Source organism: Lonchura striata, chromosome 15, assembly GCF_050655825.1.
Source record: "Lonchura striata isolate lonStrDom1 chromosome 15, ASM5065582v1, whole genome shotgun sequence".
Taxonomy (NCBI): domain Eukaryota; kingdom Metazoa; phylum Chordata; class Aves; order Passeriformes; family Estrildidae; genus Lonchura; species Lonchura striata.
This window is the reverse complement of record NC_140717.1, coordinates 6614338-6640507: the sequence shown is the minus strand read 5'-3', so window position 1 is coordinate 6640507 and position 26170 is coordinate 6614338. Positions and strand designations below refer to the sequence as shown.

At 46.3% G+C, this 26170-nt stretch overlaps 2 protein-coding genes across 19 annotated transcripts in view; one reads left to right on the top strand and one right to left on the bottom strand.

The window, feature by feature from the left end:
- The first annotated feature begins 1992 nt into the window (after nucleotides 1–1992).
- On the top strand, nucleotides 1993–9546 carry PRKAB1 (protein kinase AMP-activated non-catalytic subunit beta 1). 6 transcript variants are annotated; one of them, XM_085592668.1, is made up of 8 exons: nucleotides 1993–2125; nucleotides 3497–3671; nucleotides 4081–4247; nucleotides 5136–5229; nucleotides 5938–6052; nucleotides 7249–7382; nucleotides 7865–7933; nucleotides 8015–9546. In XM_085592668.1, exons 2-8 carry the CDS (start codon nucleotides 3507–3509, stop codon nucleotides 8090–8092), a joined length of 822 nt encoding a protein of 273 aa, XP_085448794.1. In that variant the 5' UTR covers nucleotides 1993–2125; nucleotides 3497–3506; the 3' UTR covers nucleotides 8093–9546. The 6 variants fall into 6 exon arrangements, 5 of the variants coding, with proteins under 5 accessions (XP_085448794.1, XP_021405568.1, XP_085448793.1 ...); XR_014958572.1 differs by lacking the exon at nucleotides 1993–2125 and adding an exon at nucleotides 2638–2679 and having other exon boundaries at nucleotides 7608–7933; XM_021549893.3 differs by lacking the exon at nucleotides 1993–2125 and adding an exon at nucleotides 2638–2679.
- A 1035-nt stretch (nucleotides 9547–10581) lies between these two features.
- CIT (citron rho-interacting serine/threonine kinase) overlaps nucleotides 10582–26170 on the bottom strand; it is a 69465-nt gene continuing 53876 nt past the window's right edge. For 5 of the 13 annotated variants that reach the window (XM_085592655.1, XM_085592663.1, XM_085592658.1 and 2 more), the window contains 19 exons: nucleotides 26056–26163; nucleotides 25209–25371; nucleotides 24798–24962; nucleotides 24565–24702; nucleotides 24157–24337; nucleotides 23836–23927; nucleotides 23443–23547; nucleotides 22410–22579; nucleotides 21369–21449; nucleotides 21035–21170; nucleotides 19713–19852; nucleotides 18763–18855; nucleotides 17458–17566; nucleotides 17209–17337; nucleotides 16481–16561; nucleotides 15787–15865; nucleotides 15477–15671; nucleotides 14328–14661; nucleotides 10582–13864 (listed from right to left, as the gene is read on the bottom strand). In XM_085592655.1, the coding sequence (XP_085448781.1) occupies nucleotides 13841–13864; nucleotides 14328–14661; nucleotides 15477–15671; nucleotides 15787–15865; nucleotides 16481–16561; nucleotides 17209–17337; nucleotides 17458–17566; nucleotides 18763–18855; nucleotides 19713–19852; nucleotides 21035–21170; nucleotides 21369–21449; nucleotides 22410–22579; nucleotides 23443–23547; nucleotides 23836–23927; nucleotides 24157–24337; nucleotides 24565–24702; nucleotides 24798–24962; nucleotides 25209–25371; nucleotides 26056–26163 (2523 nt within the window). In that variant the 3' untranslated portion in view covers nucleotides 10582–13840. The remainder of the gene's footprint in view (nucleotides 13865–14327; nucleotides 14662–15476; nucleotides 15672–15786; nucleotides 15866–16480; nucleotides 16562–17208; nucleotides 17338–17457; nucleotides 17567–18762; nucleotides 18856–19712; nucleotides 19853–21034; nucleotides 21171–21368; nucleotides 21450–22409; nucleotides 22580–23442; nucleotides 23548–23835; nucleotides 23928–24156; nucleotides 24338–24564; nucleotides 24703–24797; nucleotides 24963–25208; nucleotides 25372–26055; nucleotides 26164–26170) is intronic. The other 8 variants (XM_085592659.1, XM_085592661.1, XM_085592660.1 and 5 more) reach the window with 5 other exon arrangements.

Sequence of the window (26170 nt, the reverse complement as noted above, 5' to 3'; positions counted from 1 at the left end):
ACCACTGGAAGTGAAGTATCCAGACCAGGCTGTGTGGTCATGGTGAGCCATGGCAGGCTCATGTTCACATTTCAACCAGTATTCAGTGGGGGCTTAATTGCGTTTTGATTTTAATCAAATAATAAGAGAGATAATCTAAACAGTGAAAATGAGAGATTCTGGCCTAGAGCATGGTGTTTGGTGAGTGTCATCCCTGACTTTTGTGCCTGAAAAGCTTGTAAGGTCACTTCTCACCCCGTCTAATCCGAGACATGCATTCCCCTAACACAGGTCTGTCCTGACCTCAGACCTATCCTGTTTGGTCCCTACTCCCTTTTAAAATGAGTCAGCTGATAGACAGGGACGTAAGTGATATCTCCAAGGGGGTAGAGTGACTCAGTAGCAAAGATGTCACTTCACTTGACCCCTCAGCCTGTACAGCACCCAAAGTGCTCTGTAATTATTCCCAGAACTTTGACCAGCTCTGCTGAGTCTCATCGTTTTAAGAGCCAAGAACCAAACTGCCTTAAAATTAACTTCTGACTAAGAAGATTTAATAGTCAGGCCAGGTCTAGCTCATGTTTACTAAAAAAGGTAGGTGTGAGGGAGGGAAAAAGGAGCTGAGCTTTGCTTGTGGCTACTGACATGGCAACTAAGAGACCATACAGCTTTTCATATCCTGCAGATCTTTTACAAGCCTCTACTTTTAAAACCTCACATTGTCCTAGGAGGTGGTGTGGCACAATCATGACACCAGGTGAAGCATTTTACCAATTACTTTTATCTTGCTTTATGGGCTGTGAAGAGTCTGAAAGTGGAATGTGTCTTTTTTTTTTTTTTTTTTTTTTTTTTTTTTTTTTTTTTTAAGGGAATTTCTTATTCAGAATTAGTCACTTGTGTTTTCCCCTGGTCATTTTACCCCAATAGGGGCAGAGGTAGAAAAAATCTTTTGTAGTCTTCCTTTGGAATGTGGAGGCTGGCTCAGATGAGGTGGAAGAGGGGCAGTTTTTATGCCCTTCAGGCTGCAGAGCATAAAAGGCGGCAAAAAGTCACAGATGCTGTTAAAGGCAGGAGCAAAACTCCAGAGTCCAGAGAATCAGCGTGAGGCTGAGCTCTGCCAGGCCCCTGTGGCTGGTCTTTAGTGAATCCCTCACTTCCCACATCTCTGCATTAACAGCCGTGAAGGAATGGGGCTCCCACTCAGGCTGAGGGGAGAAAACAACTCTCCAGTGAATGCAAGGACCGTGCACACAGACGTGTGTGAGGAGGTGGGGGCTGATTTAGTTGTTCATGGTGTGATGCCATCCAGCCCTCAATACTCTCAGGGAGAGCACCTGACAAAGTGAGTTGCAGGCTGATTGCTCCAGGAGTGTGCTACACCCACCAGTCACGGGGAGGGGAGACAAGAACCAGTCCTGAAAAGGGAGCAGACACGGGGAAAACAGGGAGGAGAAGGCAGCAACAGTGAGTCTGAGATGCCTTGTCCATGGCCTGTGTCCTGTCCACAAACCAGCAGCTCCCAGAGGTTTCAGCATGGAGCACTGCATGGACGGTTCATCACCATGGAAGGAGGAACCATCACAGTATAACACCAGACTTTAAAATGCATGCTTATACCTACCACAGACTGGTTACCACAGGCTCGTGATCTGCTACCAGTCCTTACCCTGCAGTTTGTTACCACTCTGTGGTTCCTAGAGAACAAAAGACATTGCAAATGTCAGGCCCCAGATGAAGGTACCGTGGCCTGCAGTGGGTCTGTGTGGCTCTTGTGCAGATCATCACACTGGTCCTGGATGGACAAGTGATGGGCAAGACACGGTACCCTGTACTGCAAACAGTGCTGCCCAGGAAAACTGGGGAGAACAAAACAACCAGGGTTGGAGACAGGGAATTTAGGAGCACTAAGCTGTGTGAAATGCCAAAATAACAGCAGCTGCATTTTACAGCAGTGTAGTGTTACAGTCCGTGTACAGGGCTGGGCCTGCACACAGTGCCCTGGCAGCCTGTCCCGGGCAGGGTGTTCGACTCCCAAGGGTAAAAAGGGAGCAGCTGTTCCCAAAACACAGCAGGAGCCAGCACTGCACTGCCACAGCATCTCGGCAGAATTCTTCCCACACGGTTACTGTGTGGATACTTCCATTTGGTAGGAATCCTTCTGTCTGTGTGCGGGTTGCTCCTATTTGTAATGACAAAAACGCGATTTATCTGTAAAGAGAACGGTGACACACCCGCAGGCCTCAGCTCTGTGGCTGTGAGGAAAGGGGGAAAAAAACCCAGCAACAGCTGGGGGAGAGCCACGGGTAAAACCAGACAGTGTGAGTGGGGATGCCGTGTGAAATGTATCAGTGTAGCTTCATTTGGGAAACATTTCTCATTGAAGGACTCAGCCTTCCATCCGCGCCCCCAGACGCCGGAGCTGGCGGCTCCAGCGCGCTGTGGCGCGGCTCGGGGACGCGCCATTGCCCGCGGCTGCGGCACCGCCCTGAGGCGCGGCCCCGGCACGGCGCGGCCCCGGCACGGCGCGGCCCCGGCACGGCGCGGCCCCGGAGCCGAGCCCGGGCAGCGGGCGCTGAGGGCGCCGCCGTGGCGGCCGCGGCAGCGCGGAACGGCCGCGCCGGGCTCGGTTCCCCGCGGCGGGCGCGGGCCGGGCCCGGCGGAAGCGGAAGCGCGGCGGCGGCGGCGGGAGCGCGGCGGGCGGTGGGTGCGGGCCGGGCCGGGCCGGGCGGCTCCGGGGCTGCCGGACCGGCTGTGCCCCGTGCCCCGCGCGGGTCCCGGGGGCGCCCCGCGGGCCCTTGCCGTGCGCAGCCCGGCGGGGCCGGGTCTCTGCAGGCGCCGCCGGTCCCGGGCAGAGCGGGGCTGAGGGAGCGCGGCGGACTGAGCTCTCCCCCGGGCGTGGGCACAGCCCCGAGGCCGCCGAGCTCCGGGAGCGTTTGGGCACCGCCCGCGGGCACTGGTGGGAGTGTTGGGTGGCTGTGCAGGAGCCGGACCGGCGGGTCCTGTGGGGCCCTCCAGCTCAGCACAGTTTGTGGTTCTTTGTTTAGAACCCCCTTCGCCTGCTCTCAGCATCCTCAGCAGGGTGAGATAACGTTATTCTAGGGAGGTCACGTTTCAGGCTGGCTGCTTTTGGAGCTTCCCACGGAAAGTTCCGCTGGTGTTCAGCTGGCGAGGTGCAGCGCGGTGTGCACGGGAGCAGAAGGCAAAGGACGAGCCCCTGGCTTGGGGAGCACAGCAGCTCTGTGCTGTGTGCAGGGAGCTGCGGGGCAGCTCCGTGGGTGGCTGAGTGTGATAGAGGTGCTCGTGTATAGAACTGCAGCACATTGTCAGCAGTAGCGAAAAACTGTCACTTGGTGCCTTTGTGCAGAGTACGGTGTCACTTTACAGTGGGTTAATCAAATTTCTGAGGCTCTTCAACTCAAAAACCCAGCCTAAGGCTACTGATGAATTTTCTTTCCTGCCTGCTGGTGTTCCAGCTGTGGGAGTCCATGTGCTAATGTGGCTTTCCCTGCCCCTTTAGGTCCATAAAAATGGGGAACACGAGCAGCGAGCGAGCGGGGCTGGAGCGCCATGGGCACAAAGCCTCCCGAGGGGACAGCTCCGGAGGAGCCATCAGTACCAAGGAGGGGGACAGACCCAAAATCCTAATGGACAGTCCTGAAGATGCAGACTTGTTCCATTCAGAGGAAATGAAGGTATTGCTGATTGTTCTCCCAGCATTGCTTGCTTGGAATACTCTGGGGCTGTTTGCGAGCTGTAGGGATTTTGTCATTGAGTTTACACAAAGCTGTCCATCCCCCTTCTTTCCCATGCCAAGGAGAGGGTGAATTGGTGTTTAAGCAAGTCTAATTGGGGCTGGAGGGAGGGACATTATGTTGCTTTCCACTCCTGCAAATTTGGAAGGCTTCAACACCTTTGCAGAATTTGTGCAAATGAACTTGTGAACAGTATCTAGAAATGCAGCTTGTATTCTGCATCTGGCAAACACTGCTTGTAGTAGACTTAGAGAATCATGCCTGAGGGCAAAAAAAGTGTTTGGTGCAACACAGGTTGTCTGAGCCTGCCAGGAAAGAACCTTTTCTGAGTGAGACATTGTGCTTGTAGGCTCCATTGGAGAAAGAAGAATTTCTAGCTTGGCAGCAAGACCTGGAAGTGAATGACAAAACCCCCACTCAAGCTCGGCCAACAGTCTTCCGCTGGACTGGAGGGGGGAAAGAAGTTTATTTATCAGGGTCCTTCAACAACTGGAGTAAAATTCCCCTGACAAGGAGGTAATGAAGTGCTGCTGCAGCATGTTCCCCATGGACTGGCAGTGCTCAGTGCCATGAGGAAGGTGGTCAGCTCAGAGATGGGATTGGGCTGGATTTTCCACTGTCCTGCTTCTCTCCTCACACCCTTGATGACAATCTGACTGCTCCATTCTTGGATGGCACAGGGTGGGAGTTGAGCTGTGTGTCAGTTCACTGGGCACAGTGCACAGATAACCCCAAACAGTCCCTGCTGTGAGTCTGTGCCTGGAGCAGGGCTGGGCAGTGGAAAGGGGAGCTGCTTCCAGCAGTGTCTCTGATGACACATCCTTGCCATGTCAGTAGCTTTTGCTCAGCTCAGAGGGTCCAGAGGCCTGTTGGAGCAGCACCAACTGTTTCTCAGCTTTTTTGAGATGCTGCTAAAGCCTTCTGAAGAATCAGGGAGTTCACAGCCCAAGGAGTTTGGAAATTGGCTCTCTAGACCCAAAGTAACCCAGAAGTATCGAGTTGCTGCTTTTATCTGCTCATTGTTCATTTATTTCATGGGCATTTGGGAAATGCAATTTATGATGGCAAATACTGAAAGGCAAGGAAATGTGAGAAAGCTGATCTTGTTCCATCAGCAGATAAATGAGGTCTCATGTGCTAACAAGTAACATGAAGATGTGAGAGTGACTTGACAAAAGCTCAGTGCCAGTTATGGGCTGTCAGGAGTGTGGGGAGAGTCACTGTCACAGAGGAAATTATCATGAGCATTAATCATGATTTGATTCTTTACCTTTGGATTGCATCAGAGATTCTTCGCCTGTTTAAGGTTTTGGATGTTGAGGAGGCTTGTGCTCTGTGTCACAGTTTAGAGACCAAGGTACTTTTCAGAATATTGCAGGGCTGATTGTTTGTCTTAAATTCCAGTCACAATAACTTTGTGGCAATCCTGGACCTGCCAGAAGGAGAGCACCAGTACAAGTTCCTCGTGGATGGGCAGTGGACACATGATCCTGCAGAGGTAATATTTGCTGTGAGTCACTGTTTATTGAGTGAGGCATCTGAAAAAGGAGAAAAGGGCTGTTCCAGCTGGTGGGAGAGAGGTTTCTGATGGCTGCTGGCCTGGGTGGCAGCATCAGCCTGAGCTCAGAGGGCAGGGGATGCAAAAAGGGACAGGATCTCTTGGCCATTGGTTTGTAAATGATGCCAAGCTTTTCTTGTCCAGGGCCAAACTGCCTTTTAGAGCATTGCAGCACTGCTGGCAGCCCAGAGCTTGCTGTGCCTTCCTGGCTCTCTGTGCCAGCATGTTGCTATCTATTGCTGCTCTAGATCTTTTCACAGTCCAGTCATTGTGCCAAAATCTGCCAGGCCTGTTTTTCCTCCTGTGCTATAAAATGAGCTTTAACCCCAGCCTGCCCAGCAGTTCCCCAGGTGCTTGAGGACGTAATGTCCAGAGCTGGTGTCACAGGTAACTCCAGGCCAGACCTGACCCCTGCCTTGTCTGGGACCCTGTGGGCTTGCCAGGTTCAACTGGCATTTTCCTCTCCCAGCCCTTAACATCCTGCACTTCCTCTTAACCTAACACTTGCTGAGCTCTTCTGACATCTGGTTCTGTCATGTTTCAAAAGTAATGTACCTCATTCTTGCTAATGCTGATTGTGTAGTTCTGAGAATCTATTGGTCCCACAGGTTTCTTTTATTCTGATTTTTCTATCTTGTCTTTTGCCAGCCAGTAGTAACCAGCCAGCTGGGTACTGTCAACAACATCATCCAGGTGAAGAAAACTGACTTTGAAGTGTTCGATGCTTTGATGGTGGACTCCCAAAAATGTTCAGACATGTCTGGTATGAGCTTACTGGTAACTTTATGTCACACTTCTTAGAGCTGTTCAAAATTTCATTTTCCCTTTCTATCTGAGTTAGAGCTCCAGCAGAGATTAATCTCCACTTGTGTCAGGCCCTGTGTGCAGGAATCACAAATGCCCAAAGGAAGAAAGTGGAATGCACAGAGGAGGAAGCCTATGACAAAGCAACACAGATCTGATGAGGAGGAAGTCCTGGGCGCTCAGTAACTGTTTGTTTGTCCCTGCTGTGTGCAGTGGCTGGGTTTAGGGCAGTCACTGGTGGATCAGTCTCTCTTTTACCACATCAAACCAATGTTGACAGCCTACACTGCACCTAATTCAGTCTTCCTTTGCTAAGGAGGCGGCTGAGGGAGGCAGGAGTTGCACTTTAGCAGGGAGAAATTAGGTGCATCTCTATGCTAACACAGGCTGGGGAGTATCCTCACAGTGTAGTATAAATTACCTATCTAAGAATAATAGAAAAATGCAATTCTTGCCTTAAGTTTCATGTTCCAGTGTAACAGGAGAGAGGTGGGATTTAGTTTGAGCCGTGTCTGAGGTCAGCCTTGCCCTGTTGGTTGCTGAGCTCTGTAGGGATGGAGCCCATGACTGAAGCAGTATCCTACACCCTGCTTCAGAAGACCTCTGAACCTGAGGCAGGAGGTGTGTTTGGGTGTGTTTTGCTCTGTGCAACTTTGCCCTGGACAAAGCCTTTCTGGAGAAAGTGTTACATAATTGTGAGGCAGGCCAGGAGGAGATTCTAATAGAAGCCTTCCCCACTGTAGCAGTGTTTCCTTTCCCTGATCAGACTTTGAAGGGCTCTTCCCACAGCCCAGTCTGCAGGGGGGAGCAGTTGCCTTTCACAGGTGCATCCCATGTTCTTGTGCCTTGGAGGGAGCCTTGTAAGGCAGTCTGCACTGTGGAGTGTTTGCAGAAGTGCTGGGCAGAGGTGACAGAGAAGTTCTGAAGTGCAGTTGTGCCCTCAGAGCTCTGTTGCCCAGAACCCCACAGCTCATTCCAAGTCAGACTTTGGGCACTTTAAATCCCCTCTTTTGGGCAGTGACTGATCCTCTGGCACTACACCAGCTGCTGCAGTTGTACTTAAGTGCCATTGATTCCTTTAGGCTGCATGTACCTATAAAGAGCATATGTTCTTACAAAGTTTTTAGGATTAAATATTTACCATCTGTCTGGCAGAGCTGTCCAGTTCACCCCCAGGACCATACCACCAGGAGCCCTATGTCTGTAAGGCAGAGGAGCGCTTTAAATCTCCACCCATTCTCCCCCCACACCTGTTGCAGGTCATCCTGAACAAGGACACTGGGATTTCTGTGAGTACATCACTTTGCTTTGCTAAATAATGCCCGTGAGGGTGGGAACAGATGGGGAAAAATCTGGATACAGGCAGGGGACAGCATAGGAAAAACCTTAGGATAAGTATTGTGTTGGTAAGCTCCTTGTTATGTATGTCCAGATGCATTCATCTGAAGTAAGTCTATTTTTCTAGTTGACTGTCTTGAAAATGGCAAACTAGAATGCTGTTTTCCTCCCAAAAGCTTGATCTTGTTAACTGTAAAGACACCAGAAGCACATAAGGGATCATCAGTCTGATTCCTGGACCTGGTGAGGATGCAGAGGGTTTACCCAGAGGGACCTGGAGTTGTTCTGAAATGGTGGCTGTTTGTGAGGGGCTCAGCGTGAGCAGCAGTGATGTACTGGTGGTGTGGCTGGTCACAGGTGCTGTTTGCCACCTCTCAGCTGTGAGGAGTGAACTGTGACTTCTGTTCTGTCACGCTGTCCCTCTTCTCTGCAGTGCGACCCCGCTCTGCTCCCTGAGCCCAACCACGTCATGTTGAACCACCTGTATGCACTTTCCATCAAGGTGAGAGGCCAGGGCTTGTCCTGCCCACGGCAGCCTGGCTGTCTGAGCATGGCACACTCACTTGTTTTCCCTCCCCTGCAGGATGGAGTGATGGTGCTCAGTGCTACACACCGTTACAAGAAGAAATACGTGACCACTTTGCTGTACAAGCCAATATGAGCATCACAGTCATTTGTGACCAATTGTTCTGGGCCAGTGCAGTCTCAGAAAAAAATGCTTCACTTAACCAAATGTACTTCTGCTATGTGCTGTAGCAAACAAACTCTGATTTCATAATTTCCCTGAGACTTCCAGGTTCTCCTGTATTTGCCTTATTTTGCTAGCCCCACCTTGGAAGTTCTTGGAAATGGCAGCTTCACAGCAACCAGACAGGTGGCAAAGGTGTCAGTGGCCCTTGTCAGTTAGTTTAAAAAACACCAATTTAATTAGGCCGAATAATGTCAGGGCAGCAACAGATCAAAGAGCTTTAGCAGCGAGGCAGACTGGGAGTCTGCCAGCCCAAAGTCTAGAAAGTTCAGGATTCTTGGGGAATCTGATTTAAGCATAACACTCAGCAGAAGCAAACTCATTACTGCTTCCATTGCTCATCAAACACTATTTCAGTAGCAAGTTCCAAACTTGTCTGGCTGAAGTAAGTGTGAATATTGATGATCATTTTGTAGCAGCCTTTTCTGGGCAAAATCAGCAACATAATCATCACTACAAGCTCATTATTATTTTACGGTAGAGTGGGGTGCACTGTTTCTACTGTGAATAGCTCTGTAGTTTTTTCTCTTCATGAGAACTGAAATACATCTTTTCCCCTGTGGAATTTCTGGTAAAGACAATTGTTTTTAATGGCTGGATTTTTCTGTAAATCGTAAATGTGTCTTGCAGTAATCTGCTTTTGGAAAACTGGTTTCTCTTGCTGTCACTGAGGAGGACTTCCTTAAGCTGAGAGAGGAAGGAGATGGAGGGATTCGTTTGGGGATGAGTTCCTCAGTAAGAGCCTGAGGGTGACTCTAAGTCTCCTGTGTCCAGTGGCCAAACTTACCCCTCAGTGTCAGCCCTGGCAGAGTGCTGGATGCAGCAGCACTGCAGCCCTCTGTGCCCAGGGCTGGAGCTGAGCAACTTTTTATTCTGTTTCTGTTTTCTAAGTGATTCTAGTAATGCCAGGCTGCCTGTCCTTGGTGTTGACAGCCTGTTTTATCCCAAAACAAATGCAACATTAATGCAAACCTGCTGCCAGTGTGCCCCGGGCCTGTCCGGGAGGAGCCAGTTCGGGAGGGGCCCTTCCCTGGCTTGTTTTGGTGCCTGGGGCAGCGTGACCGTGCCAATGATAACCAGCCCCTCCCGCTGGGGGGGAGAGCACTTTGCACAAGTCTGAGAACTCTGAGTGGGGACAGCTGCAGCCAGCGTGGAGTGAGCCACAGTGGGAGGGTTCCTTGCCATCCTGGGGTCTGTTCACCAGCCTTGTTGCAGTATCTTCAGTAGCTGAGTAGATCTGGGTCTAGTGCAATGGTTTTCTCTGAAAACTTTCTTCATTCTGTGCTATGGATAGTATTTGGTATTCTGAACTACAGAATTGCTTGTTTTCCACCTCTTTAGAAACAAATAAAACATTTTCAAGAGAAGTGGGTGACTTGTCTTGTTATTATCCTTCCCGCCTGTGGTAACTTGACCTTCAGTCAGTTGTTATTACGTGTGATATCCTGATTGCAGTTTTATGCCTTGGTGGGTTGTACAAGCTTAAACACTTTGTCCTCTTGCACTCAGTGAACAAGGCTGAGGTGTTCATGTTTATTTCTGCTGTAGAGTTTAGACGAAGGACAAGAGGCCAGTTATTTGAAAGCTGCAGCAGCAGAGCTGGAAAGCTTGGGATGGGCCTTAAGCCTCCTGCAGCTTCTCTTTGTTCCAGCAGCCACTTCAAGCAGACTTTTTTCCCCAAGTCTTTGTCCTCACCAGGGTGAGTCTCGGGTCCGAGGCTCACCCAGGTCCAGCTGTGGGAGGGGACAGTCTGTGTCCCTGCAGTGTCCAGTAGCTCCAGGGAATGCCAGGGCCACGGGATGTGTGGTCAGTGCTGGTACCTGCAGAGCACTCCACCTTCTTCATCAGTGCATCAGGTATGGTGGAACCACAGGACAGGAACAGTTATTGTGTACAAGGCTTGAGGGTTTTTATTTTTGATGTTTGGTTTGTAGCCCCTGGCTCTGTCTCAGCTGGCAGAAGGCTCAGTACAGGGACTGCAGCTGCCACTGCACCATCAGCTTTTGCAGCACCTAAGTTTGGAGGGCCGGGAGGGAGCCCAGGCTGTGTGAGGGCCTGCAGGAGGGACCCTCCCTCTGCTCCACCCTTCCTGCTCACGGGTGACCAAGCCCATCTGCCCCCAGGCAGAGAGGGAGGTGAGCTGGTCCCTGGCACCTCTGGCCTCAGGTGACAGTCCCAGGAGCCACAGATGTCCTCAGGACAGCCACTGCCACCCTCAGCCCCACAAAGCCCTTTCTCTCCAGCAGGAGGGTGGATGTTTTGGTTTTTGCTAGGGTGTGGGTTTTGGGGTGTTTTAATGGATTTTTTTGCTAGGTCATTTTCTGCTTAACAAGTGAATGAATTAATCACTCTGTGTTCCCTTATTGCAATGGGATGAATCAAATCCCTCCAAAGGCAAAGGCTGGATCAAGAGTTGGATTTATTAGCTCACATTCCCCACCCACAGCTCACAGTCTGTGCTGTTATGTTTATTCTTGGCTGTTGCTAGGAGAGCACATTTTTTTAAAGGTAGATGCAGACACTTTTGTTACACTTTTGGGGACCCTGGAGTAAACCAGTACAGGAATAACAAGAGCTCCCTCCCCGACCCCCTGATTTCAGCACAGCATGTGGGGGCCAAGCTGACACGGATTTGTGTAGGGTTCTTGGGAATCAAAAAGCTCAATAAATAATAAATTTTTTTTACTCCACCAGTTTCTGGATTAATTTAGTTTTGTTACAATTCGGATCATGCATCATAGGACTGCAACAATGAGCTTTAAATAAGTATTGTTTGTGCACAGTAAAAGAAATAAAGGAACATTGAACAAGTCAGCATTTCATCATATACATCATCGTAGGCACAATAGATAAATCAAGCAGCTCAGGGTTGATGGAGAGCATGTTCATGGAGAATGTCATGTAGACCAAACTGTAAGAGGAGCCACTGGTAACCCACCCCCTGAGCCTCCAACAAGCCCTTTGTCAGGGCTGAGGGGGTGGGTATGTGCACAGAACCAAAAACACTGAACAGTAGGAGGACAAATTAAGTTACTGTAGGCAGCAGTGTGAATATTAAAAACCTCTTCCTGTGAAAGAATACTTCAGACCCTGTAAAAACTAGTTCAGTTAAAAATAGATGTATTTACATTTAAGTCTGATCTAGCAAGTTTTCCCAGCAGGTGTAAGTTGAGCTGTACAGTAACTGCAGGTTGTACTCAATCTGACTGGATTTGTGAATGGTCTTTTTTTTAAAGTTGCAGCTATTAGGCCTTAAAGCACCAGCATTTTACAGCAGTGGGATGAGGAACTGCCTCCCTCTGCTTTGCTCCCAGTACAGTGCTGGGGTAAGTCCCAAACCTGTCATTAGATCACATTCTTGTTAATTAAGATGCCTTTTTTCCAGCTCAAGATGTGTGGGGTCATTTACCAGGGCAAAACTGTTCTCCCAGATAGCCACAGATACCCTCTGCCCATCTCACGGGTGAGGCACGATTGGGCTGTAGGTGCTTGCAGCTGACTTCTGCTCTAGGGAAGTACCTGGATAAATCCACCTGGGTTAGTGCATGTGAACATGCTTGGGGTTTGTGAAGCCACTTATGCTACTGTTCAGGAAATAAAAAGAGCATTAAATGCTAAATATTGCCAGGGTTTGCTCTTGGGTCAGCTGTGACACTTGGGATTCCCCAGCCCCAGAGCCAGGGGTAGGGCAGGAGCACTCCAGAGAGAAGGAAGCCGTCATTTCACCATGCCAGTCAAGATAGTTATTTGTTTTATTTGGTTATTGTTCAACAACAAAGTTCAATACTTTCCCGGTGGAGCTTTGAACTGTCCCTCTGGTTCCCTCCCTTGTCAATAATAAAAAGGTAATGAAGAAAAATCCTGTACTTTTAGAGACCTAAAACCTCATTTATGCTAACAAGCCTCAATTGCAATTTAATGTTACAATATTTCTTCATGGGAGCGAGGAGGACTGAGGCGAGGCCCCTCCAGTGTCTGAAGATGGCTGTCCACAACCACCAGTAAAACAAAAAGCTAGTGTTGAAAAACGCACAGTTTACAATAAAAAAGTAGAAACCAATTCAATTTCCTTTTGTTACGAATATAAAGATTCTTGTAAATATGTACAGTCCTTTGAGCTATTTCTATAGCAGGAAGCATTTCACGAACAAGACACAAGATATACACTTTCAGGACTCAACAAGCCCATTTCTGAGGTCTTGAAGATCTTCCATGAGATGCAAAGATTTAAAGATTGATCTCTGTGACCTTTCAAAATATTCAGACCAGGAGACAAAAACTTTCAGCAAATTTCCTGCCAAATCATCCGACTGAAAATAACCCAACAGACAAGAGAACAGAATACAATATTCATGAAACTCGCCAAAGGACACTGACAAGGCATTGGAATTTTGATGGGTTTCTAGAACAGGTTAGCACAGGCTTGCAAGGGACTAGCAGAAGTTTAAGTGTGGTGCCAAGGGAAGATTTGATGCAGTTTTGCTCTTTCCAGTTGTAAAGAACATGGTTGTTCACTTAGAACGATGCTATTGCGGAGTGAATGGTCAAAACCTGCTTTGAAAATCATTTGCTCTCTGCTTCATGTTCACAGCAAAAGAGAATAGGAAGCAATAAAAGGCTCGAGGTCAGACACGGGGAAGCAAGGTGTGTCAGCAAGTGCCAAAGCTGCTCCCTGTGGGTGTCCTGTGCCAAGACACCGGATCTGATTGCACCACAAGCTACAGCTCACGGGAGGAACCAGCCCAGGCTGCTCCCCTGGGGAGCTGAGGCTGGCAGGACTCATTGCTGAAGAGACCATGTCCAGTGCTGAGAGGAGAACACAAGTGTGACTGTAATTCTTGTCATATAATAAGGCTTGTTAACTCTTCGGTGCCAAATTTCCAGAGTAATTAACGGCTATTTTGCAGCGTAATCTAAAGGTTTCAGTTAATTTACAAGTGAGGTACAATACACTACTCAGCAAAGCAACCTAAAAGGAGAGAGCCAGTGATGGTGCAGCAGCATGCAGTGAACTGTCATGCAGAAGACCTGGATAAAGTCTTACAACCCAGTAGCTTATAGGTAATGCACTTTGTCTCAGGGCCAGGCAGGGGGGTTGGTTAAAGCAGGGGTCTTCCCTCCCCATCAGAGCTGCTCTAAAGCAATTTTAGTGAGAACAAAATAACTTTCAGAAGTGGCAGGTGAACAGGCTAATCAGAAGAAATTTTTCATGTGTTCTGTGGAGAACATCCAACCACAGCTGCTATTGAAAGACTCACTCACCTTGGCCCTTCTGTTTCCAGGCCATCAGGGACTCCCAGCACATCTCAGAACTTTGACCAGCTCTCTGTTAAGGGGTGCTAACCACAGTGATGACCTGGGGTAGGACACGAGTCCCATTTCCTGGATGAACTACTAGGGACTAAAGTGGATACAAAAAGTTCATGAACTGCTTGAAAGAGTAACAGTAGTACAAAGTGCAAAAACAGGAGTGCAGGAAAGTGCAGAGAAATTAACTGAGCTGCGAACGGTCTTCGAAAGCGTCACGGCTCCCACTGCAGAGCGAGCTTTGGCCCAGGAATGCTGTTTGGGAACTGGGCTGCAGACAGATGGAGTGCATATACTCAGTATATTTCCTTTTTTTCCTGCAGGTCAAGACGAGTAACTTTGTCTAGCTGAGACTTACACTGAAGACTGGTCCCAGACCTGGCAGGGAAATAAAAGGACAAGTTACAAATTACAGGTATTCTCTTCCAGGCACGAAGTGTGGGAGTAGTACATCCATCACCTACTGCTGCCACAGAGCCAGGGCTCCTGTCATCCACAAACACTGACAAAGGCAGGCACTGCCAGCAGCACACCAGGCTCCCACGTTCCCTGCTCCAGACATTCATTATTCCCTTTCAAATCCCCTATCACTTGCCAGTAAATGCACCTTTGCTTTCAGCCCATTCTAATGTCAAGCAGCTTTTGCAGTGCCAGAACCAGCCCAGGGCTGGTGGTCACAGGACCAGCGCATGACAACCATGTGGGCTCTGCACCAACAGAATTTGAGGAGCAGGGAGGTGAGATTTGATCTGCTCTTGTGCTTTCCAATGCCACCAGCCCTTCTGCAGCACCCACAAGCCTTTCCCTGAGAACAGACACTTCCTGCAGGCTCCTGACGTACCTTGTTGACTTGAGCAAGAGGAGTTCTGGCCCCACTCACAGGCACCCTCCCTCGGCTGCTGTCCTCGAAGAGCCGTCCTGGGGAGCGCTCCCGGCGGGTGCTCAGCAGCCGGCCCGGGGACTTCTCCCTCTCCAGGGGCCTCCCCGGGGACTTGTCCCTGCGCAGCTCCGTGCGGCCCTCGCGGTACCGGTGAGGGGTGCTGGGCTCCCGGGGGTGGCTGGGCCCTTCCGGGGGCCCCGGGCTGGAGGCCACCCGCTTGGTGATGTGCTCGTTGTACGTGGGAGGGCCTCGCTTGTTCGGGCTGCTGTCATTCAAAAATAATTGACGCGAACCGCTGAGTGACAAAAACCTCCCGTTACATTTTCTTTTAGCAAAAATGTAACTTTTGCCCCAGCATCAGCCCTTCCCTGAGCCTAGATGGAAAATGCAGAGGTATTTTGCCAGCTGGAGTATCCATCATATGAGCCACACTGGAAAAGTGCCTTCGTGAATTGCCAGTGTAAGTCATGTGTAGGGGACAGGTCAGAGAACCTGTTCATATACTTCATACATAACATACAGAGAACACCTTTTCATACACTCCAGCCATATGCTTTTTTAATATAAAAATACACAAAAATTTGATATATGTCTTTTCACACAATTTTCTGTAGCTCATGGATGTTCAGGCCAGGGTGGGATGAACTACAAGCCTCAATTTCTCTGTGTCCTGTGCAGACAGTGGCACCATCAGCCCGAGTATTTAATTACCTGTGTATCACATCACAACTTCCCAGCACTATCTCCCTAAGGCAGACTCATTATTTGATAGAAAGGGGCTCTTGCTTTACATCTCATTACAGCCAAGGCGTGTTTAGTGTCATATTAACAGCATATGAGCTCAAAAAAGCTTTGAAGCCAGAGCTCTATCACAACATCAAAGCAAACCAGCACAAGGTCACAAAGCATTTGTGGAGATTATCCACATCTTCCTAGAGCTGATGTTTGTTTCCTTGTGGCTGTTAAGCCATTAGTGACTCTATTCCAGCATTACAGTATGTCACCATGCTCTAAGAACAGAACAAGGACATCCCACCACACCAGGGGAAAAGGCATCCAGGGACTGAAACACCCCGACATTGTCACCACGACGCCCCGATGTCCCCGTACCTGCGCGTGGCAGAGGAGCCTCTGTGGTGCTGCTGCTGCTGCTGCTCGTTGTTGGTCTCCTTCACCAGATTGCCCTTACAGCAGATCACCCTTAGCTTGTCTTGGTAGGAGGAGGCCAAGTAGATCGCTCCCGAGGAGATTGCAGGCCCGAGGTACCGCGGGTTCGGGATCTCCAAGTGGGCTCGTGCTGGAGTTCTGGGGAAAATTGCAGGAAAAAGTCTTTACAGTGGCAGCATGGTACTTTTTCCTGGCAAGTCCATATATTCCTGCAAAACAGGCTGTTCAAAGAGATGAAAAGAGAACCACTCACCCTAGAGAAGCTCGTGCCTGAATCTCGATCACTTCAAGGGAATTGAAGTGGGTCACGAACAGATAGGGCTCCCTGTAGGCTGGAGGAGCAGTGCAAAGCAGGAAAAAACACAAAATACATTCTCTATTAAAAACTTCTAAAACACAACAGCAAGCACAAGAGAGGCTGACAGCCCTGTGGGAAAAGTAAGGAATACATTTTATGTAATGACACAGACACCATCAATAAATGGGGAGATGCAAGTTTAAAGAATTGTTGCTTTGAAACTGTATCTCAAGGACTTTACTAACCAAAGTATCATGAAAAAGGCATTAAAGCCAGACTATTAACTGAACAAAATCCCATTAAGCAGTGCAAAAGGCCTGAGGGAGCCATGCTGCCCTCATATATTCTTCACTATTTCAGAAACTTAAAGCTTTGTTAAAAAGTCTACTAGCCAGTTGAATCAGTGTCAGTGCAGGAACATTAAGAAAATGGAACTTTGGTTACATTTTCCTTAAATTGCTTATATTGCAGAGGGTTTGCCATCTGGATTTATAATAAGCTTAAATTGTGGGATAAAGCTCCATAGTTTCTGGAAGAATTGGGAAGGGAAAAGGAAACAGAAGGGCTGAGTGCAGAGTACCCATTCCACAAGGATGCTTCCTTGTTTCAATAATCTCCATAATCCAAGGGATTGTCCCTCAACACTTACCAAAAGCTAAGGGCAAGCGGTTCCATTTCAGGTCATCTGTCCTACTGCGTCTTCCATAGGAATCCACAAAGACACCAAACTCTGCCAAGAGAAGTCACATCAGGTCATGAACATCTGCCTGAATTTTATTCATTTATTTCTGAAGGGACAAATGCAGTTGTACCCAGGTTTTTTATCAGGGACATCTTGTAAATCCCAGATTGCCATTAATTACTCTAAATGTCATGGAATTGGTTGGATGTAGGAATACTGCCAGGCCAAAAGGTGCTGTGATTCCACGTCTCTTTGTTCCAGCAAAGCTAAGGTCATTATTTAATCTACATCTGTGAAGGTGATGACATTCCTACCATCACTCACCCAAAATTACTACAAGAGGGCTTCAGGTTTGTGCATTCCCATGACAGTGTACAAGAGGGCAAAAAAACATCTATACAAAACAAATAACACCCTTTCTTATTTAATCACCAGAAGGTTAAAAAGTCTCATCTGTCTGCACATAAACCAGACAAAGGCGAAGTCTGAGAGCCCCTGAACATCTTATCAGGGTAATCAAGCACCTGTCTGCAGTTCTTCTCTCAGGCACAGAAATCTTGTGCAAAAACTGATCCACTAGGCATGGAGAACTTTTAAGCCAAAGCAGGTTGTCCAGAATTCAACAGCATTTGGGTACCTTCTGCAGCTCAGAGAACAGGAGTAGTGCAACACCTGCACAATCATCCACCACTTACCGTGGAAACACAGCAGATACTCCTCCCTCTGCCCTGCTGGGTTCACTTGGATGATACTGACTGGGAAACTGTTGGTGGAAGCAGCAAACACAGCAGAGGCCAACGTGTGGTCATTTTTATCCAAAAACTCTGCAAAGAGAATGGAGAAATACACTTTGATTTGCACCATTTTTCCTAAACTGCTTTCAAAAAACCCTACAAAAGAACTTGTGTAGCCACTTGAAGCATTTCTCAGGAATTATCTCCTACCCTCAAGTGTGTACTGCTTCATCTCAATTTCATAGAACTTGTTGGTTCCAATGATGATGCTGTAAGTGGTCAAATGGATGCAGCTGCAAGGCTCAGAGGTTTCAATCTCCTGGGAAAAAAGGACAGTATGGACAGATATTAGTCCCCTGTACCAGCTTACGGATAACACTGAGTATGGAAAGTTGTATATTGCTACATTTATCTTTACAAAAGGGAGAGGCAGCAACTTCAAAGACCCTACCAGTCTCTCAAAACCATATGGGCAAAAACTCTTGCTAGAATAAAGTTTTGTTTTGTTGGAAGTGATGCTTGAATATAGACTTGCATATCAACTCGCCTCGGGAAAGATCCTCTTCCTTTTGGAAGAATATATTGTTCTGGAAAATAGTCTTCTGCTCTGCAGCTCAGTTTTCCAGAGCAGCAGTGAGCAGCTCCCTTGTTGTTCACCAAGACCTGCCTTGTGACTGAAGAGCTGGGATACTCTGCAGGTTAGCCTGACACAATGTACAGATCCCCAGATCTTCTGTGGACAAGATTCCTCACATAAATCCTATTTTATCTGGCAGTATTGTTAGAAGAAAGGAAAAACATATTCTGGGCTTGCTGCCATCTTGTTAGGATCTAAATTCACTTCTCTGGATTACTGGAGATAAGGAAAACCTGCACCCTAAAACATTCCTCGGCATGTTGGGCATGTAAGCCCTTGTCAGAGGAAGGGCTGCAGACCCTCAGTGTTCCCTGCTGTGACCAGGAGTTGGTATCAGCTGCAATGCTTGCAGACATTCCAGGTGTGCCCAGATATCCAACAGCCATGCCTTTCCTCCTGAGGAGGCCAGATCTGCATGGCTGTGCCCACTGCTTCACTCCAGCAGCCTCAGTCACACTGGAAAATGAACTGGGCCTGCAAAAATCACCTGCAGAACCTCCCAGGGAGGTGTAGTTTGACTGGAACATTCTTTAATTTGTGCATAGGAGAGGACATGAGTTTCTGGGTGCCAGACTGTTTTAAGGCAGGCGGTGTTTAAACTTTTTGTCCTGAGGAGAGATCTGAGGGCATGATTACAGCTCAGTCCAATACCCCAAAAATCACAGTTCTGTTCTGCATCTCTCCAAAAATGCCAACTCTTATTAAAGGAAATTGCTGCCTACTCCACCTTGAGTCAGTGCACAGTGCAATTTGTTGTCATTTTAGCTAGAAAACAAGTTCTCATGCCCACAGAAAGGTTTTAGATGTTTGCTCCAAAGCAAAGGCTTAGAGCACTATCTGAATTAACCTCAACTACAGCAGGGAGTTACTAAACTCACCTTTCTGATACAGAACTTGCTCAAGCTCTCATTATATCGCAGAACCACCACTTTATTGGGCATGGCTGCACAGATACAAAGACTGTTCTCAACCTGTAAGGAAGATAATAAGCATAGTTCAGGACAGTGATAAAATAAATTCTATTGCTGAGCATATGAAACAGATCTGAGAACCTCTTGCCACAGAAAGAACTTAGCAGAGATAAGCAAGTACATTTTATTAATAGGGTAATTATTGTGAATTCATGAAATAATGAAAAGCCTCTTCACATTCTCAAAAAAGAACGTGAATTTAAATGGCTTGTATGATTTCCTTTATGCTTGAAAGACGTTAATAAAATATGAGAAGGTTTTGAGCAGAAAAAGGATTGACAAATTGAAATAGGTTAGGTCTACATTTTAACCCCTGAAACTTATATTAACCATCACTTTGAAATGAGTGGTGCTCAGTTTGTTACCAAATGTTATGGTTTGACACTGTCCATAGAAGTAATTGTAAATGAGAATTTTTGCTGTGGTTAAAAGCTCCATACTAAACCCAGGAAATGTTTAGAATTAAAGTGACACAAACACCTAAGAAAATTTGCTAGCCTGGAAGTGTGACATTCAAGAACAAAGACTGGACAGAATTCACTCATTTAAAATCTCAAAACTGTAGTCAGTACTGAGGAAGCAGTAGTACCATGTTCTGCTGGATTTCTTACTACCTAGCAGTTTAAGCTATACCATCATGGCATCCTGACTAAATTGATCCACATTAGCAGCAAATCCCCCATTCTGTCTACAGCTCAGTCTCTCTTCAGCCCATTCTTCTTATATAAATAAAAGTATTCAGAGCAAGAATATAGATGTTGGATGTGTTGCCAGTGGAGTAAAGATGCTGATTTGTTAATATGAAACTAAGAGCAGTCTAAGGGGTGGTCTGAGGGCACAAGGGAGCTCTGACTTACTTTGCCAGCAGCAAAAAGGTGACATCCTTTGACAGCCTCAAAGACATTTGGTGAGACATCAGGCTGGGCTGGGAGGTGAGACTGGGCTAGGGACTGCTTCACTTTCTTTACATCAACAAGACACAGAGCCCTTTCTTCTCCTGGAAACAAAAAAAGGGTGCATTTCAGCAAGGGAGAACTCCCTATTCACTACAAAAGTCTTACCTAAGCAGCAGATCATTGTTACAGGCTGTTACTGTGGAAACAGTCACAAGGTACCATGCAGAATTCATTCCATATTATTTCAATTCAAACTGAAACAGAAAACTTACAAAAACCCAACCCTACAACAGGCAGTAAATCTACCAGGAGAACAACCATTCCCTGTGTGGATTATTAGTTTTGCTGAAATCTAGTAGAACACAGTAATTGTGGCCTCATTAAGACATTATTCAAAATTAGACAGGAAGTTTTATTTTGCCCTTCAGAACTCCTTCAAGTACAAGATGTTTTAATCACACTGTGCCAACAGAACTGGCAAGGGATTTCCAAGAACTGCCCTAATAAATTGCATTACAGCCCAAGGCCAATTCCTCTCAGAAGTCCAGTGACAGACTTAACACAGCCTTCTCATTATGTGTGAGGTTTGCTTTGTTCTCTACTACCCTGGCACAAATAATCCATGGACATCTTAAACCCTTATCAGGAAAAAACCACAAAACTAGCAGAAAAGGAAAGAATTTGTTTTTCATACCCTGCAAATGTCATATAGACACTTGATAATTTGGGCTTTCAAATGAAGATATAGCCTAATGTTCAGCATGCCTACATCCGTGTGGGAAGGATTATCTCTGGAAAACCACAGATGGAGAGATTAAAGCTGGTGTTCCTTTCATAAAGAATTCTTAAATCACAACAGGAGTCCCAGTTTTTTACCCAAGAGAGGGTAAGAATTGGCCCTATGCCCCAGTGATCACGTCGTGGTCCTCAAATAGTTAATTACATTTAAAATGTTATGCAATAATTAGGAAGATATGTTCACTGATCAGCACAACACTTTTAAATTGAACTTAAAATGACAACTGACCTCTACCTGGAAATATTTTGTCCCTGGTTGTTCCCTCCCTCAGCTCTGAAATCAATTTCTCGTGAAGGTTTAACTGAGTGCTCATTCACATAATCCCTTACCAGCCAGCCTCACACAGGACTGTGTTAACCACAGCAAGGCATTCCTGCCAATTTGCTGATAAAAAAACAGACAAAAGCTGGAGCAAATCCAAAGACAAGCAGGACCTGGCAGCACAGAGCCACTGCGGGGCCAGTGGGGACACACAGCCCTGTACCTGCTATCATGAGTAGCTTCTCCAGATCCTTGATGAGGTGAATTTGGAAGACAGCTCCCATTCCTGGGATGTGTGTTAAGGAGTTCTTCAGTACATTCAGGGCATAGAGACCTTCTTCTGCACCCACCAGTACTACCTACAATGGGGGGAAAAAATAGCAATAGGTGAGGAGAACAAGGAGTGCTCCAACAGCAATTTGGGTGATGCTCTTTAGCAGTGAAGAAAAAAATCAAACCCACAAACAAGTGCATAATTACACACATTGCAATCAAGATACCATTTCCCTGAATCAATTATCCACTACTGAGAATGATCAAGTGCACATGACCATTACCTGGTCACTGAAGGGCATTGTGCAATTTATATCCAAACGGTCTTCACCCTCCAGCTTCAGCAGGGAGTTCCCCAGCAGTTTCTGTAAATGACAAAAATATTTTTTTCTTGTTGAGTTAATCTTCGTCTCTTTATCTGTGAGTATTTTAACAATGTCAGGTCATCATTTCAGACAGACAAAGAACTAGGCACAGATTTCTTTTTCTCAGAAAGCTAAAAGTTGCAGGGATGCCTCCTATAGAAGAATTAGTAAACTTTTATCTACCTTAGACACAATAAGGCAAACTGATCAGAATTATCCTAAATTCAGACAGAACCTATTGCTGTCTCTATCCTTTCCATTTTCCCCAACCTCCTACAACAGAACAGTGGAATTTTCCAAGGGGAAGGATTAAAGTAAAGTATAAATGTTGGTGGGTGCATGTATTTTTCTCAGATACAAAAGAAATGTGAACCTGAGGAAAAAAGAGTATTTCCTGCAGTCAGATATTCCCTACCTCCAGAGCTAATTCTCTTATGCAATGCCACAGAATCCAACCTCCCTTTGCCAGAAAATAGAGTTATCAGTGTAACTGTGTGAGAAAGGCTATCCAAAATCTCAACAAATCTGTTTAGCCTCTTATTAGGAATAAAACAAACTAAAAAGAACACACCCACACACACCTCCCCCCAGCAAGAAACATAAAGCCTCTGACTCTCTAAGAATGGGAGGGGATGGCGTTTTTGCTTCTTTCAAGGTTTGCTCATTCCATGTGGTACCTTATGAGATTGGATTTAAACCATGTCCTAACTACTTTTCCTTCCTCTGCTGGAATTAGAGATATTTTGGGACTCTCTTACTATACTCCCCAAGTCTAAAGAAGGGTATTGTAATGCACAGCATCAGTCTGACAGTGAACTGGCTCCTGGTGCTCAAATCATAAGGCAGAAGCAATAACTTACCTTCAGTTAAACCTCAGTATGTCAAATACCGAAAAAATATTTTTCAAAACTCTGCTCCCTCCCAGAATATTTTATTATTAAATGAAACTTTCATACTCACAGCATCAGCCTCAGCTTTTTCTCTGGAAACTCTCCCACCTGCCACTATTGATTCCAGTGCTGTGACCCAGCGCTGTTTGTCAGGGAAGCTGGGTGCTAACAGGTAGAGTGTTCTACCAGGCCAGCAAGTGGTGTGTGGATGAGACTCCAATTTTAGGATATATGGCACATCTGAGATGTTATATAGATAGAATAAGACTTAGATTAGTTTTTGGAATATTGTCAGTGGACTTAAAATCAACACCTTTCAGCCTCATTGGAGAGAAGTTGTATTTATCATGACGTACCATGGCAATTTACACATTGGTTTCTCCTTTACAGGTCCTGCACAGGCTAGCTATTTACACCTAAATATTAGCTGGATGTATGCAATCCATACATACAAAGCTGTCTTTAACTCAACAAAAATAATTTCTTGCCTTTTATTCAAAAGAGAAAGAAATTCCATTGTGGGGAAAAAAACCCTCAAAACCAAAATAAAACCAGCCACTTGACTAAAGTTTTCCCTGTACTGATTAAGAAAAATCTGTAAAAACTGGTTATGGAAACCTTTGTTTTTAACAGTCTGTATCCTTTAATGTAACAGTCAAGACATACAGAATCTTATCCATCAGTTCTATTCAGTACATACAAATCAACACATCAACATTTTTTCATAATAAGAGACTGTATACACCCCACAGCATTTCTAAGTTAATGGCTTTGTGGTCAGAGCACAATGGTGGCAGAAGTTATGATACATCACAGTTAATAGAGAAGAAATTTAAATAAAGCAAGTGTTTATGCTACAAATTTCTTAAGATTTACTTCCATTTGGTTTGATTACTATATTAACCACAGTTCTACCACGACAGAAGCAACAGCTTGGGTGTAACTAGATCTGGAGTGCTGAGCTACTCCCCTGATTCAGATGGAGGTAAATTACAGCGTTACACAATGAAAGCTTGAGGGAGAAAATTCTGTTCAGCCAAACAAGGCTAAGTGATGGCAAGCCAGATGAAATCCATTTGACCTCATCTATGTAAGATTCTCACCTGTCTTTGCTGTATTGGTAAGCTCAGTAGCTCCTACAGCTCCATGAACAGTTACATCACCATCAGGAAGGCAGAGCTCAAATTCCTCCAGAGGCCTCTGTCCAGCTGCAGAAGGGGGAGACAGATTAGGAACAGGCAAACAGGTAGCAAGAAAATAATTGTGATAGCAAAAGGAAGTGGATGCACACTGGATGTTTTCACAGCTGGATTATTATGACAGGCCAGTCCATAAACTGGCTAAGAGTGTAGAAAAAAATAATGTTGCTTTATCACTGAAGATTTTAGCTAAATTTGGTACAGCCATAGGGAACAGTAATAATCTTTAAGCCTCTCAACCCACTAAACAATATCTGAAGATTAAAAAATATGTTCTTGCTAGAAATTCTAAGTTACCTTCTCTTGCTTCTGCATCATAAATGAGCACTTTGGTTCCTTCCAGAACAATATACTTCCTGTCCCAGCCCTGTTGCCCACGTTTATTATTCCTGAGGAAAATAAGCACAAAGCCATGTTGGACTTTCTGTTTGGATTCTATATAAAGCAAACATGCAACTCCTATAAAAGTGAAATTTCAGTGGTAACAATTGTAATTATAGTGGTGGTAATTGTAATGCCCATGTAATGGGCCTGTACCAATTATCTCATTTCAAGAGCCACAGTAATATAAGGCCAAATATTTCAGCACCTGACATGGACCAAGATTCTTGTTTATACCTTGGCACTTTCATCCACCCTTCAAGACGCAGACTGGTGCTTGGTTCCTTCAGCTGCAGGCCAGGGGAATTCATCTTATCCCGGCAGAACGCTTCCGAGAAGTGTGTGGCATATTCTGCTGGCAGCCCACAAGTAGCTGGCAAGCAAGTTGAGCATTTTGGGTGACACATCACCTGGCATTCTGACAAGAGGACAGGGAAAAACTTCTGTTAAATGACAAAAAAAAAAAAATCTTGACACAGCTGCCTCAACTTCTAACACACAAATCCCAACTTCTCCAAGGTTCTCCTTCCACTCCAAACCATGATGTTTTCTCTAGTTTCAGAGTCTTCACACTGTGGTTTCTATCCCTGCTCTAGATGGCTGATGCCTTTCCTCCCCCCGAGCTGTGCTGTGTTTTGCCCTTACCCAGACATTTGGAGGCCTGCCTGCCGAAGTGCACCGTGTCCAGGCACACGGCACACTTGGTGGCCCTCATGTTGAGCCCCACGTTGAAGCGATGGGGGATGTTGTGGTGCATTCGCTCCTTCAGGCGCCGGCTGTACTCTGCAAGGGACAGAACTCATCAGCAGGGTAAAAACTAAATCAACAAAGAGATGGCATTGCCGGGGTAGATGAAGAGGAGCTGAGCAGGAGCCTACCCTCTGGCGTGGAGGATTCCTTCCGGCGGCTGGAGGGAGGAGCCAGCAGGCTGATGGGTGTGGGCTGGTGCTCTGGGGAGCGCACTATGGCAGACATGATGATCTGCTGCCTGGCTGTGGCCGGGGTGGAGGGGTGAGGGTGGTCGGATATTTTCCGATGAGCAGCTACAGACAAGACAAATGTCCCTGGTTAATGTGACCAACATGGCACTCTGGTTCCTAGCAGGGCTCTGTGTGACCAGTCTGCAGTTACAGCCCACAGAATCGAGTGTAGCTTTATTGTAACATCATAGCAGTGGTAATAATTAAACAACATAGGTTACTGCTAGAGTGGCACACAATTAAAGGCATGTTTTCAAACCAAAAACGTGTGTGCCTCCTTCCAGATTCATCTTTTCTGTTAACCCCTACCTTCTTCACGAGCAGATCTGAGTTCAATGCGTGTTTTCTGTAGAGCCTCCTCCAGCTCAGCAGAACGAGCCTTCTCCTTCTCCAGTGCCACTTTCAGCTCATTGTATTGCAGGGGAACCTGTGTGGGTAAAGAAGGGTCCTCTTTCCGCCGACTAAACAGGCCCTAGCAACAGAAACACACAGACAACTCCTAACTCCTAGCAAGAGATGGCTTGAACTAGGCAAAGTGACACTCGCTAGTGGCAGTCCGGCCAGAGGGCCTAATGGCAATTCTGTTATGTGTAAGGATGGATTTTTAGTTCATATTGGCACTGGAGAGAAAAATGTCGAGATATGGATTAATTTAAAGAGGATGTACGTTACCTGTTAGTACTCAAACCTGGAGTCTCCAAAAGCATCTAAACAGAGGATCTCAAAATATGTGATTAAAATTAAATTATTTCATTCAAAATGACAGAACAGCTTATGACAAAGATGTGACACAAGTCACATTGCCTGACTGCTCCGTCTTATGCTGTGACTACAGGACAGCCACTCTTGATGCAAAATAGATTCATACACATATACATACTTAGCATTAAAAAAAACATGCTTAAAATTCTGTATTCCTACAGCCTCATTGAGGTGTAGCTACTGGGTTTGTAACCTAAGTGTTGTAGGAATAACTAGAAAAGGCACAAAGAACACATTCTGCCTAGTAAAGTTTGTGTTCACCAACTCAGAATGGTCTTAAATGAGGACAACATTTTGTTACACAAAGAAAGATAAAACAATATTAAGAATACACAGCACGTAACTAATTACAAAACCATTTAATTCCATGCCTCTCAAAACCTTCCTCACCCACCTTTTTCTTTTTTGCTGGTTGGTCCATCTTTGCCTGCAGGAAATCAATGAGTTTAGTTTGCTGAGAAATAGTGCCCTCCATTTTCACTTTTTCATGGGAATAGAGAACCTGTGAA